This window comes from Mus pahari, chromosome 4, assembly GCF_900095145.1.
Source record: "Mus pahari chromosome 4, PAHARI_EIJ_v1.1, whole genome shotgun sequence".
Lineage (NCBI taxonomy): Eukaryota > Metazoa > Chordata > Mammalia > Rodentia > Muridae > Mus > Mus pahari.
Window position 1 is genome coordinate 121,001,150 of NC_034593.1, and position 13,417 is coordinate 121,014,566.

The 13,417-nt window shown below is 36.5% G+C and overlaps 1 protein-coding gene across 1 annotated transcript in view; it reads right to left on the reverse strand.

Moving 5' to 3' along the window:
• Nucleotides 1–880: 880 nt before the first annotated feature.
• Nucleotides 881–13,417, reverse strand: part of Arhgef38 (Rho guanine nucleotide exchange factor 38) — a 109,847-nt gene continuing 97,310 nt past the window's right edge. The window contains exons 12-14 of the mRNA XM_021197058.2: nucleotides 12,776–12,974; nucleotides 12,417–12,658; nucleotides 881–5,154 (exon numbers count right to left, since the gene is read on the reverse strand). Coding sequence (XP_021052717.1) covers nucleotides 4,969–5,154; nucleotides 12,417–12,658; nucleotides 12,776–12,974 — 627 coding nt within the window. The 3' untranslated portion in view covers nucleotides 881–4,968. The remainder of the gene's footprint in view (nucleotides 5,155–12,416; nucleotides 12,659–12,775; nucleotides 12,975–13,417) is intronic.

Here is a 13,417-nt window from a genome sequence, read left to right on the forward strand (position 1 = left end):
TGTGTGTGTGTGTGTGTGTGTGTGTGTAGTAAGGGCCTAAATAATTTAGGTATTTTTAAGATAAATATTTGATATTAGAAATTAACTAGCCCTTAGGCCTTTATTTTTTTCCTCATCAAGTATACTACAAGAAACAGTTATGAAAGTAGCAATAATATGTTTTTGTTTGGCTATGTATAACAGGGATTTCTAACACTTAAGTTATGTGAGGGGTAGAGAGCTTGTTTTGTCTTGAATAGCATTGGAATCTCCAGCTCCATTGGCTCAGTGAGCAAGTGAACAAATGAGAAGGTGTCTTAGTTTTCTGTTGTGATAAAATACTCTGACAAAAGCAACGTAAGGGAGAAAGGGTTTATTTCGACTTACAGCTCTCAAGGGATAGAATCCATCATGATGGTGAAAACATGGAGCCAGACCATGAGGCCAGTTGATCATCTGTCTCAGCTTTCAGGAAACAGGACATAGAGCAGGGTATAAAACCTCAAAGCCCACCCCCAGTGACTGTTTCCTTTAGTAAGTCTCCACCTCCTCTAGATCCCATGACGTTCCAAAAAGCACCACCAGACGGCAACAAAATGATGAGACATAGGAACCAAGGGGAAACATTGCACATTAACAACCACACTACAGCAAGTGTTCTTGTAGAGATTTAGAACTGACAATTCAAACTATTCGGGTCAGTATCCTTTTTCTGTTTTTCATATGGTAGTTTATGAGATTAAGCATAGAATTTAGTGAATTGAAAATAGATGAAATGACATGGAAAGAATGCTGGTCTTAAGATGCAATGACCTGGTCTTCAACTCCTCTGTGTTAGTTTCCTACTTTATAAAACACAGTTCAGATGAGATAAAAATGAAAGAATTAATACAAACAGCCCCTGGATTATAGTGTTTTACTATTTTTTTCTTTTCAGTAGTGTGAAAGTCATATACATTTAGTTGCATCTGCACTTCAAGTCATCTTCCTGGACTACTCACATATTCTGTAGCACTATTCCATTTCCAGGCAGGGGAAACAGGTTGCAGCTCCCAGTGATTCATGTGATCATGCCACCAAGCAACTGGTACTCTGCAACTGGTACTCTGCATATAGCACTGACTTGCTGAACAATGATAATCAGTAGATCAGGATGTTTTAAACCCATGGTGAGTGTATCAGGATATAAGTCCACTATAAAAGCACATATATATATATAAAAGATGATTCCAGATCTTGACAAGGGCATGGTAGTAGTTTTATTAGTTACAATTATTAATTGTTAAGACCCCAGGTTTCACAGGAAATACATCAGTTTTAACAAAATGAAAGTTTAGTAGTACAAAAGTCACAAGAAATTAGAAATGTGATGGATACATTCAGATGCCTCAGTGGAATTTTAAGCAAAACTAAACAAATTTAATTTAGTTAAAATATATTCCCAGTATTTCCAACCAAGAACAACTTAATTCCAGTCTTTTCTAAAGTGTTGACCTGTTTTTCAAAATAGGCAAATTTTACCTGCATCTAACCAGAGTATACAACTGTGAAAATGGTAGTTACATAAAGACCCCAGCTTGAGATCCAGTAGAACTGAAGTACTATAGTTTGGACTGGATTAATTTTAAATCTGTGTGTATACAGAGAAGGAAGCAACTACAGAATTAGGCTTTTTAGATTTGTATTCTTTACACAGGATCTATTCCTACAGAATTCCAAGTCAGTGAACTGTAACCGCCTCATTGACCACGATATAGATGTATAGGATCATTTGGTCTGAATTTTGTAAGGTCTGAATATTTTCATTAGTTAGCAATGCGGTGCATGTATTAGGAAGCTGTAGTACTACAAACAACTTAAAGGGTAAGGACTTTATGTCGTATAATTTCCTCCTTTTATTCATACAGCTTTGCGAAGTTAATGTGGTAAATAAAGATTCAAGAAGTGACAATTCCATGTCTCAGTAGCTGAAACAACCATTGGTGTAAACCACCCAAACTGTGTTCATCCCAAATAGTATCAGGCATTTTAAAAGCAGTTTCTCAAAATCTGGATTGTATTTTGGAACGATTTGAAATGTCCCAGCATTTAACATCTGGTACCCATTGCTTCATTGCTGTGACTAAACATGCATTTATCTCTTTCTTACCTCCACTTGTCCTTCAAAGTCAAGATATTTTTCTGAAGAATAAGGTAGGTTCAGAAAGTGGCTTTGTGATCTTTTTCATGATTCTGCACCAATGATAATTTTATATTACTGGATGAATATTTTATACTCATATATACTAGTAGTTTTTAACTACTAACATTTCAAAATGAAATGTAAATAAGGTACATATATTTTTATTTATTTTAAAAAAGAAAACTAGCTACAAAAGCTTCCTCTTCATCTTGGTAAACAAAATATTGCCTACTTCAGAGGATCCTATTCTGTACAATATTAATTTAAAAAGGAATATAACAAAATACATTAGCATGCCTAGTTGTAATTATACCAATGCAACCAATGGCTTAATCTTTTGAGCTGCTTACATATATATACAACCTATAAGCTATCTTGGAAATGTATTTTTCTGAGGTCTATTAAAATAATGTCTAATTTCAGAATTACAAGGTACTTGATTTTAAGTAAAATAAGTAGAAAATGAAGGTAGTATATAATTTTTCAGAGCTCATGTATAGTAACGGGCTCATCATGATAGGAAAGTTGCAGTGACTGGCTTCATGACAGTTCTTTCTCAGGAGCAAACTCAAGGGCTGGTTTTCCTGGCACGGATTTTTCACAGGTCAGACAGGAAGCATCATCACTCCTAGGGCCACATGAGTAGACAAACCTTCTCCTGCATCTAACCACTGATTTCAGCCAGAAAGGCACAACTGTGCTATTTCTATAATCCTTCATTTTTGTGTAAAACATTGAAGCTTGGTGTGCAGGTGCACACAGCCATGAATAACTCATGCCACCTTGGACGTTTTTATCGTGTCCTTAAGTAGCAACTTTGGGTTTTTTTTTTTCCTTAACCTTAGGCAAACAAATGCATGCTTTAAAATTGAATTTAAAGAGCAACTAATCTTTTTTAAAGTCTCTAATATCTTTTACAAAGTATGTTGTTGCCCTACTTAAAAAAGAAAACTTTATACAAAGTCAATGTCACGGGAACTTTATAAAGCTACTTTAATGCACTTAGTAGAAGTATAAACTGTTTCTTTCATAGTAGAATTCTATTTCTGGTTTGGGGAGCAGGTATGGTATTCAGCCAGCTGGACGAAATAGAACTCTCTATTTTGCTGTAGATATTGCTCAGTAATAAATGTAACCATATATATGGTTATCATATCATATAAATGATATATGTTATATGTCATATATATTATATATATATTGAGTGTATCAAATCCTTCAAAGTAACAAATTTTTTAAAATGTCATTAGGATTTTATGAGCAATTAAAATCTACTGTAATTATAAGAGTAACCACTAAAAATCACACAAAATTAGAAGTCTCACTGTTCCATAATCCTAAACACACTCTGTTTAGTCAGTGTGGCTTTACTTCTAGGATATCACTGTTGTCCTCATTAGACTAAACTTTGCATGGCCGGGTACTGCATTGATTTGCACTCTGCTAAAATCCCCAAAGTTATCAGAGTTCCTGATAACCAGCAGCTATTTGATAGTGCTAATCAAGTAAACACATGCCAGACATTTTGGTCTTCATAAAATATTCTCTATTGAGTTGTTACCTCCAACGACTTTAGTTTTCCTTCCTTCCTTCTGAGTACTCGCCCTGGTTCACTTTATCCCCACATCTGTCCCAGTCTTGACTGAATAGGCCTGAAGTTTTGGAGGACAGCTCTCAGAGGAGTAGCCGAATTTGAAGCATAATGCCCTACTTGATGTTATAGCTAATGCAATCCTCTGCACCTTGTCTGAGTACAAACTGGCCACTAAAAGTATTTATATCTTGGCTCTGAAGTGGAATGGACACTGCCCACGTGATCCAAAACTGTTTCTTCATTAAAGTCTCATCAGCAGTCATTTATGACAGCTTTAAAACCATTACACTTTCATAATGCTTAATCACAACAACAAAAAGAACAGATAATGAATTTTGACTCTTCATTCTTCTCTCCCAGGCTCATGTCTTATGTAAGCCCTTCATGTTGAAAAGTTGTTAAATATATAAATGTGAATGAGAGAGGTCGGATCCCCTCCAGGTCCCTTGTTTACATCACTCTTTTGTACTCAAGCAGCATACAGTGTAGTCAGTAGGAACAGACCTCGGAACCACGCTGTCTGTTTGACCCACCTCGACCACTTTCTAGCAGTGCTTACTCTTTATGTTGCATTAAATCATGATATAGAAATCATTTAAATGCTCATGTGCATCATGGAGTGCACACACAGTACATTTTGGATATTATTAATATCTTGTGTTTTCCTTTTAATTCAAAAGGCATTTAAAATGGAGTCCAATATTAAAGACTTCTAATTGCCTGTTATTTTTCTGTGTAATTAGTTTATTCTTTGACTTATACATGTATGTATAATCTGTATTGTACTCATACTGTATAAACTGCAGAATATATTGTGAGCATGTAAACATGTGTATGTGTAAATAAGAAATGTGAAAAATATGTTTAAGGCAAAGTACAGAAAAAAATGTTACAATAAAGTGAAAAACCTTACTCTTGGATCCACTCTCTTGGTGATGATAAATGAAAATATATCTTTTCAAAAGATCTCTACCTTTAAGTATATAGTCAGAGCCTAGGCAGTTTTACTCTGCTGTTTTTGTTGGTAGTATGTCTGTCAACAATTACTCTTTATACATCAATGAAATTGTCCTACTAGGAAGCAAGGTTTGTCTTCAAAACGTGATACACTGTTCATAGGGTTTGGAGGTTTCTTGCTTTCTGGTTTGAAGCTTCAGTGTCGGTTTTATGAGGTAGTCAGTAAGCATCTTGTCAGGAAATGTTGCTTATTTTCTTAAGCGTACGTCATCTTCCCAAGGTAGTTAGCAGGTACATACCCTTTCTGACCTTGGGCTTCAGCTAACCACCACTCTTTGTTCCCACTTAGATCACAGAATCTAAGTATATGGACTCGCTGGTACTCTTGAAGGCTGAGTTCATGGTCACTCCGAGCTTGGAAAGCATGAACGGCATAGAAAATCTAGACCAAAAACAAAAAGATGTGGTTGGCGGCAGAACCTAAGACTTTGGAGAAACAACATGTTTTCACCTTTAAGAAGCACTGCTAAGGTGTTCCTGCTTTTGACAGTCACGCAGGCCAGCTCTTCCTGATGGACTGGATAGGATATAGCTGAGATAGGAAAGGAAACGGGCATTTGTTTTTTATCAGAAGGAGTATAGATTGTCCATGCTTGTAGGCTATTTGGCAGTTTCTGTAAAAATACTTTTGATGGTTAATCCTTTGAATCAATCTCTTCAGAATCTCTTCCACAGAAACAGAAAAACTGACAGACAGATAATGTTTGTACAAACAATATTTCTGTATTTATAGCAAAAAGTGGGAGAGATGTGGGAATATACATAAGTGGTTAGAAAGAGTGAATTAAAGACAATCGTACTAAGTAAACTTGTAGTCATTTAAGTGGAACTTTATGAGAATAACAATGTAGAAAATATTCATTTAAATAATTTTTGAAATATAAAATTATAGGCTGGGAGATGGGTCCGTGGTCAAGAGGTTATGTTTAACCTCTGCAAAGGACTCAATTGAGGTCTCAGTACCCACTCATGAGTTTCACAATCTAGTGCCCTCTTTTGACCTTGTGGATAACTGCCCTTACAAGCACACAGACATACATGTATAAATTTAGATGACTAATAGACACCTAGAATTACTAAATAATTTCTTGGATTGGTAGGACTGTAAGTCATCTTCACTGTTCCTTCTAAATTCTTTAACTTTCTTTGTTTTTTGTTTTTTTTTTTGTTTGTTTGTTTGTTTTTTCGAGACAGGGTTTCTCTGTATAGCTCTGGTTGTCCTGGAACTCACTCTGTAGACCAGGCTGGTCTCGAACTCAGAAATCCACCCGCCTCTGCCTCCCGAGTGCTGGGATTAAAGGCATGTGCCACCACGCCCAGCTAGTTCTTTAACTTTCTAAATCTTTACAAGCACACTGAATAAAATCTATAACTTTGCAAAATTAACTGACCTTGAAGAAACTAATAAATGTATTTCAATTAAAAATTTCTGTGACCTCAGAAAAATACTTGATAGTTATTAGATAAGTTGGAAGACCTCAAATTGCTGTTTAATTCTTCTTCCAGTAAAATCATAAAACTTCTAATTAAAAAAATGTTTCCTTATGGTAGAAAATTAAGCAGCTAACCAACAACATTTATATAGTCATTTAGTCAAACTTTGCAAAATACATTATCGGAAACCTTACAACTCAGCTGAAGAAGTAACAAATACTGATAAGACAAAGCAACAAGCCCACAGAACTACCACCACCACAAAGCTACACATAAACACATGAAGATAGATTCTTGGAAATGATTATTTTGTTTGAAAGTAAAGAAGAGAGAAGAATGGGGGAGTTATAAATTACTAATTAAATTTCAGCTGTAATAAATAATTTTTTTTACAGAGCCTGTGATAATTTATGTCACATGGGCTATAACCTTAATAACCCTCTCAGCTAAGAGCTAGAAACACTCCTAACCACAGTGCTAGCCAGAGCTGCTAGGACCCACATCGTAGCAGCTAACTCCTAGTCCTGGGCTTGACCCCTTCCTTTTAGAGTTTTAGGAAGCACACTCTTATTCTAAGAAGGGGATGTACAGCGTATGCCTGGAGAAAGGGTCTGGAGTCTCTCAAACATGACAATACTGAATAGAGTCACAAGATTAGTGTATGCTTAATTTGGTTTGCAAAATAATACAGGAGCATGATGTGCTAAATTATAGTCCCCAAAGAATCTATAGGAGCTGGAATCAGCAGCTGTAGCCATCTTTGTAATTTTAACCAATAATAAATATGCTTTGTCAGTGCAAGCATGAATTTTTCAGAAGGATAGCTTAGCTACTGTCCTATTCCTCAACACCCGTGCAGTCTTTCACTGTGGCACAAATTTCCTCAAAGGGAAAATAAACTTTGATTAGATATGTTTATGATTATTATTATATGTGTTTTATTGATGTTTTTTTGAGACAGAGTCTTACTATGCAACCTTTGGCTGGCCTGAAGTCACTATGTAGACCAGGAACGCCTTGAACTCATAGAGATCTACTTGTCTCTGAGTCTAGAGTGTTGGAATTAAAAGTGTGACACCAAGCCTGGATTAAAATATATATTTGAAACAAATATAAATTCTCATGAGACCATAAATTTAAAATTATATAACACTTTTAGATTTTCATGGTCCAAACTTATTTCAGATCAGTACTTTCCAGTTCTCATATAGCATGCTAACTAAAGGCAAACCTTATATACTCAAACTGGAGCAGAGTCTGCTTTAAAAGAATAGTTCCTCTGCTCTTCTAATTCTTTTCATTTCCTTTGTTGTTAGAAGAAAAATTAGAAGTTTTCAAGTTGTCATGAATTGAAAAGCTGAGAAGCTTCTCATTTTCAAACCTCAGTCTACACTTTTCTAACTTTAAAGGTCCATATGCTTTTTACCAGAAACATTAAAATATTATTAACGTGAATCATAATCATGAATTTATTTTTTCTCTTGTTATCTTTATAATGTTTCACTGTTTGCTCCCTCCCTTGCTCGCCGTAAATCTGCATTTCATTTTATGTATGATAACTTGGCCATACAGCTAGCTCGGCTCTCTACACATTTGACTTAACATCACCTATATCATGGCTTACCCACAGATTATTACCCATAAGCTTCACACTGTCCCCTGTGGCACCATTGCCACCTCTGCAGTCTCTTACTCTGTATATTTCTGCATTTAATTTTTATTTCATAACTTCATTGCATTGTGCAATCTCATTTTATTGATTTTATCCCAATTCTCCAGCTATGGACAATAAAACTCATAATGTATTTTAATTTTCCTTTCCAAAACTAAATAGCTTTTAAACCACCATTTACTGTATTAGTTCCAAAGCCAAAGTGATTACATTGCATGAAAAAATACCCATTCTTTTTTCTCACCCTATAGAAGCAAGCTTTTATTTTCTTCATTCAACGATTATTTATTTTTACCAATAAGTAGGATTTTATGAAGTAATCTGGAGGTTTAATAAAAATATTTAAGAGGTTTAAACATGAGGGTTAAGAAAAGAGTGTTTTTCAGACACTAAAACACACCTGATAACCTGGGTATGGATTTCCTAAGAGAGTTTTCCATTGTTGAATATATATATATATATATATATATATATATATATATATATATATATATATATATTCACATGAATGATTTGGATGAGTTTTGAAGCTATTATCATAAAAGGAAAGGGTGCCTCCTGAAGCACGTTTGATAAGGCTATAACTGATAAGAACAAAGGAAGATGACAGGCATGCTGGGAGGAAGGGTATCTTCAGTGTAAACAAGTAGTTTTAAGGAAAAAGTTTCAAAAGTAAGCAAAGAAAGTCAAGTAAGTGCTGTAAGTGTCTTTTATTCTCTTTTCTTCTCCATCTTGCCCTCCCTCACTTTGTCTTTGTTCTGAGATAGTAATAAAAATGAAATTGTATATTTTTGTAAACTATTTTCCCCTTCAGAGCATTGTAAAACATCTTTCCATATCAAATAATCTCTTAATCTTCATTTTAATAGATTACTTGAATACCTTAGGAATAGTTCATTAGATTGTTGGTGGACTTGCAAACACACAGCATACTCAGCATGTGGTATCATTATCATAAGTGATTATAAAATATAAAGGCGAAAACCAGATCATAAGCTTGGAAAACAACAAACTTGGCTAAAAATGTGCTTTCAGATGTACGTTCTAGAAAAGACCACATACAAAGAAGCACATTTCCAAAATAATTGAGGAAACTCTCTGGGGTAGTGTGGATGAAAATGCCCTCCCCAGCTCATAGGTTTGAATAATAAGTCTCCAGTTAGTGGAATTATTTGGGAAGGACTAGGAGGTGTGGCCTTGTTGGAAGAGGTTTGTCACAAAAGCCCATGCCATTCCCATTTAGGGTGGTCATGGGCTCTAATGTTTTAAAAATGTAAGCTGCAAATAAACTCTTTCTTCCATAAGTTGCCTGGGTCATAGTATATTATCACAGCAATAGAAAAGTAACCAGACACCCTCCAAAGCCATTCTCAGCTCCCCTTGGTCCTTCGGGTCATTAACCAGTCTCCAGTGGTCTATACCTCAGTGATTCTCAAAGCCTCAGGGATTCCCCTGAATATCAAGTAGAAGCCAAGCCCATCCACCTGCCCTTGTCAGGGTTCACTTGAATCCTCAGCAAGGCTACAGGACAGCCTACAGCTCCCCCTAGGATGTGCTTCTGCAAGTCTGGAGGATGAGAGAAAGTATCAGCACTGTAGGAAAGAGCAGAACAAGAAACAGTGGCACCGAGCAGTGCCCAGCCACGCAGTACGGACTACAGCTGATTTTTTTGAAAGTTCAAATAGCAATGCAAAAAATTCGATTGGGATACATCAGATACGAGATTTGACAACTATATAATTTTCAGTCACTTACCTGGACCTCTATGCTATATCATTCTCCTAAACTGTGACCCATAAGTATACGCATTCATATACTATCTGAGAGTTGGAGTGGAAACACCAGCCTGTGGCAAACATGAAACTACACTCCTTTCTCCTTATTCCCAAGGATGAAGAGCAGCTGCTCTGATGGCCTCCAGCCCATGAGCCTTTGTTGTCAGTGGTAAAGTGGACTTGCTCCCTTCTGCCTCTGACTTTCTCTTCCTCCTCCTGCTGGAGTTCCCACAGGTGTCACTTCTCTTTGCTATAATGAATTGGGGCATTCTCTAAGCTTGCAATGGGGAGACCCTCAATGTGAACAAAATCATTTTAATCTAAGGAAAGTTATCAGAGGTCCATGTGACCACTGATCCAAAATGTACTTCTCAATCCAATTTATTAATAGTAATTCAGTATTTATGCAAGGCTGGTTGTCTATGTCAACTATGTTCTCAATCCAATTTATTAGTAAAAATGCAGCATTTATGCAAGGCCACTTGTCTGTGATAACTATGTTATCTGGTTTACAACCTCAGAGGAAATAGAGGACAAATAGGATTTTTAAAAGGTATTTTCTATTTTGAGAAAGAGAAAATTTCCTCCCTTCTTCTCCCCTCTTCTTAAAGAAAATATGTAGCATTTAATTCAGTTGAAATATGATTTGGTATTTCCTCTAAAAATAAAACATATATTTACCATGCCAGGGTGCAAATGCATTCCTGGATGTCTGTCTAAGAGAAGTGAAGTCCATATCGACACACATTAATGTCTATAGAGACATTATTCACAATAGCATCAAATGGACACTGCTCAAATGTATTAACTGGCAAATGGTTAAACTGCTGTATCTACATCATGGAATACTGTTAGGTAGTAAAAAAAAAAAAAAAAAAAAGAAGATGCAAAATACATATATTTCCAGCAGGGATGAATATTAAACGCATGCTGAGAGAAAAAAGCCAGCTACAAAACGCCATATACAATTCTATCCCTGTGAAATATACAGGAAGGTGCAATAAAGAAGTGGGAAATGGATTAGTGGCTTTCAGAAGCTGGATATGGGAAAAAGCAGAATTGCAAATGAATCTAAAGGATCTTTGGGCACGAAAGAAGTGTTCTGAAATTGGTTTGCACAATTTATACTAAATATACTGTAGCTGTACTAAAGGTCACTGGATGTTACATTTAAAATAAGTGAATTCTAGAGCATCTAAATAAGACTTAAATAATGCTATTTATAAAGGGCAGCATGGCAAACTCTGTAAAGATTTCCTATCTAACCTGTTACCCCTTAATAAACTTATTAATTTTTCTTACAAATGTATTTATAAAAGCATAGAAAAGGAGATGAAGAATACTCCTGGAATTATTGTTTTACACTTTTAAATACAAAATATTTTCAGTATCTTTGACTGAGTTAGTAATTATGTATATGACTTATTGTATAAAATGGGTGTGACAGTATAAGCTCATAGCTATATCACTTAGGAGGCTGTATCATGAGATTCTGCCTCAGCAAAACTATAAAAATTTAAAGATATTTCAGAGAATTATTTTAAGGAATAAATTAGCTATATAAGTAGAGTGGTGTTTAAGTGTTAAAAAGGTAACGCCTATAATATGTTTTTGTGTATATATATTTATATATGCATAAAATATATCTGAAAGACATGATGTCTTTGAGGAATAACACTAAAGGGGAAAGGAATAAAGAACTTACATTTAGTTTATGTATATCATTCCATTTCTACCTTCTGAAAATAAAAAATGTATTACCCCAGTAGAAAAGAAATTTAGGTTAATGGAAATTACTATGTTAAAAAGGTGGAAAATTAGGTGGTCACTACTTGGAGATTAATTGTTGAAAACGCTGAAACTTTATGAGGTAGCAAAAATGAGCCTTACATTATAATTAGCTTACTGATTTATGAAGGGGCTACATCAGTGATCTTTGCTTTGGCGCAACTAGCGAAAGGCAAGTGGGAAAGCTTTCGTGGTTAGCAGAAGGCATTAATAAGTGTCCAAGTCTTCCCCAGTGTAATGAAGACTTTGCTTCTAAAGCAGTGGTTCTCAACCTCCCTGATGATGCAACCCTTTAATACAGCTCCTCATGTGGTGACCCCTCCCCCAAGTATAAAACTAGTTTTGTTGCTACTCCATGACTTATTTTGCTTCTGTTATGAGCCGTAGTGTAAATATTTGAGTTTTCCAATGGTCTTAGGCAACCCCTGTAAAAGGACCATTTGACTCCCACAAAGGGTCGTGACCCACAGCTTGAGAAACACTGTTCTAGCTGATTCAGAGATAACTTTCTAGCTGAAATTGATGATCACAACTCCGCTGCCTTTTTCCAGTGGCAGAAAGAAATTTCTGATTACCCTGAATTTTATACCAGTAGTGACTGCTATGATTTGGTTGCATATTCTATGTCAAGAGTTCAGTGTGTACATCATTTCTAGTCAAAACAACTACAGTATAGGGGCTTTCTTTCCTTTCCTTTCCTTTCCTTTCCTTTCCTTTCCTTTCCTTTCCTTTCCTTTCCTTTCCTTTCCTTTCCTTTCCTTTCCTTTCCTTTCCTTTTCTGTTTTGGAGGAAATGGGTTTAGAGAATTAAATTCTTTGCTCAACAGTCCTTAGATGGTATGTGCTAATTGGCCTAGGTCTTCTCAATGTTAAAGCTGGCAGTTTCCCTATCCATATTTCATCTCGATGTGAGCAGTTAGAGATCCGTTCATTTGAGTGGCCAAGAATCTTTTTGCATCAAGGTTTAAAGTCTTACCTGCTCATCTACCTCTTGAAAATTATCATCATCAGCACCATTTGTTTCAAACTTCCCACAAGAGCCACTAAGAGATGAGCTGCTGTCACTTATGCTGACCCTGTCACCAGCTGGCCGGCAAGACACAAAGAGACTGATGTTCTCGAAATCGTCATCACAGAATCTGTTCTCCGCATCCACCTTCTGCCCTTTCCCTGGGTTGTAGGGCTTTAGGAAGGAGGAATACACGTAGCCTTTTACAACTGGTAGAAAGAAAAAGAAAGCACCAGGGTTATGCGAGGGACCATCCCGCAGTACGCAGAGACTCCTGGGAAATTCTCAACCTGAAGAGTGGTTAGTCTGTGGAAAAAGAAACTCACATCCAGTGTCGACAAACCACCTGCTTGTACTCCCCAGGGGATCCTTCTGTTCCAGGACTGCGACCAGCTCCCCTTCTAGAAGATTGATGTCATGCTCTTGGGTGGCATTACACTTGCGCTTAGCTCGGTAGAGTTCCTCTGCTCCATATGTGGACAAAAGTTTGGAGCGGTGAGCGTCAGTTTGATGTGGCACTTCTGGCTGGGAGAAGTAAGAATTCCTGATTCAGACGGACGTACAGTGACATCCTCATTAAGTCTATAAAGATTTCCTTTAGAGAATTATTTCACTGTGTAAGTTATATATACCAACCTGGATATATGACAAGGTGGATGCTTGGGGTCGGGCTGTTAGTATATTCAGCTGAGATTTTCAGTTTAAAAATCTCGAGTAAGCACATGAGGGCAGTGTTGTAGAAAAGAAGGAAAATGAAATCGGGCATGAGAAGTCAGAAGATCAGAAGCTGGCAAGGTGGCTCAGAGGACAAAGGCAGCTGTCCCAAAGCCTGATGACTTGAGGTCAGTCTCCAGACCCACAGAGTGGAAGGCGAGTACCCATTAGTTATCCTCTGACTTCTAAACATATTCTTGTGTGCGTGTGTGTGTGTGTGTGTGTGTGTGTGTGTGTGTGTGTGTGTGTGTGTG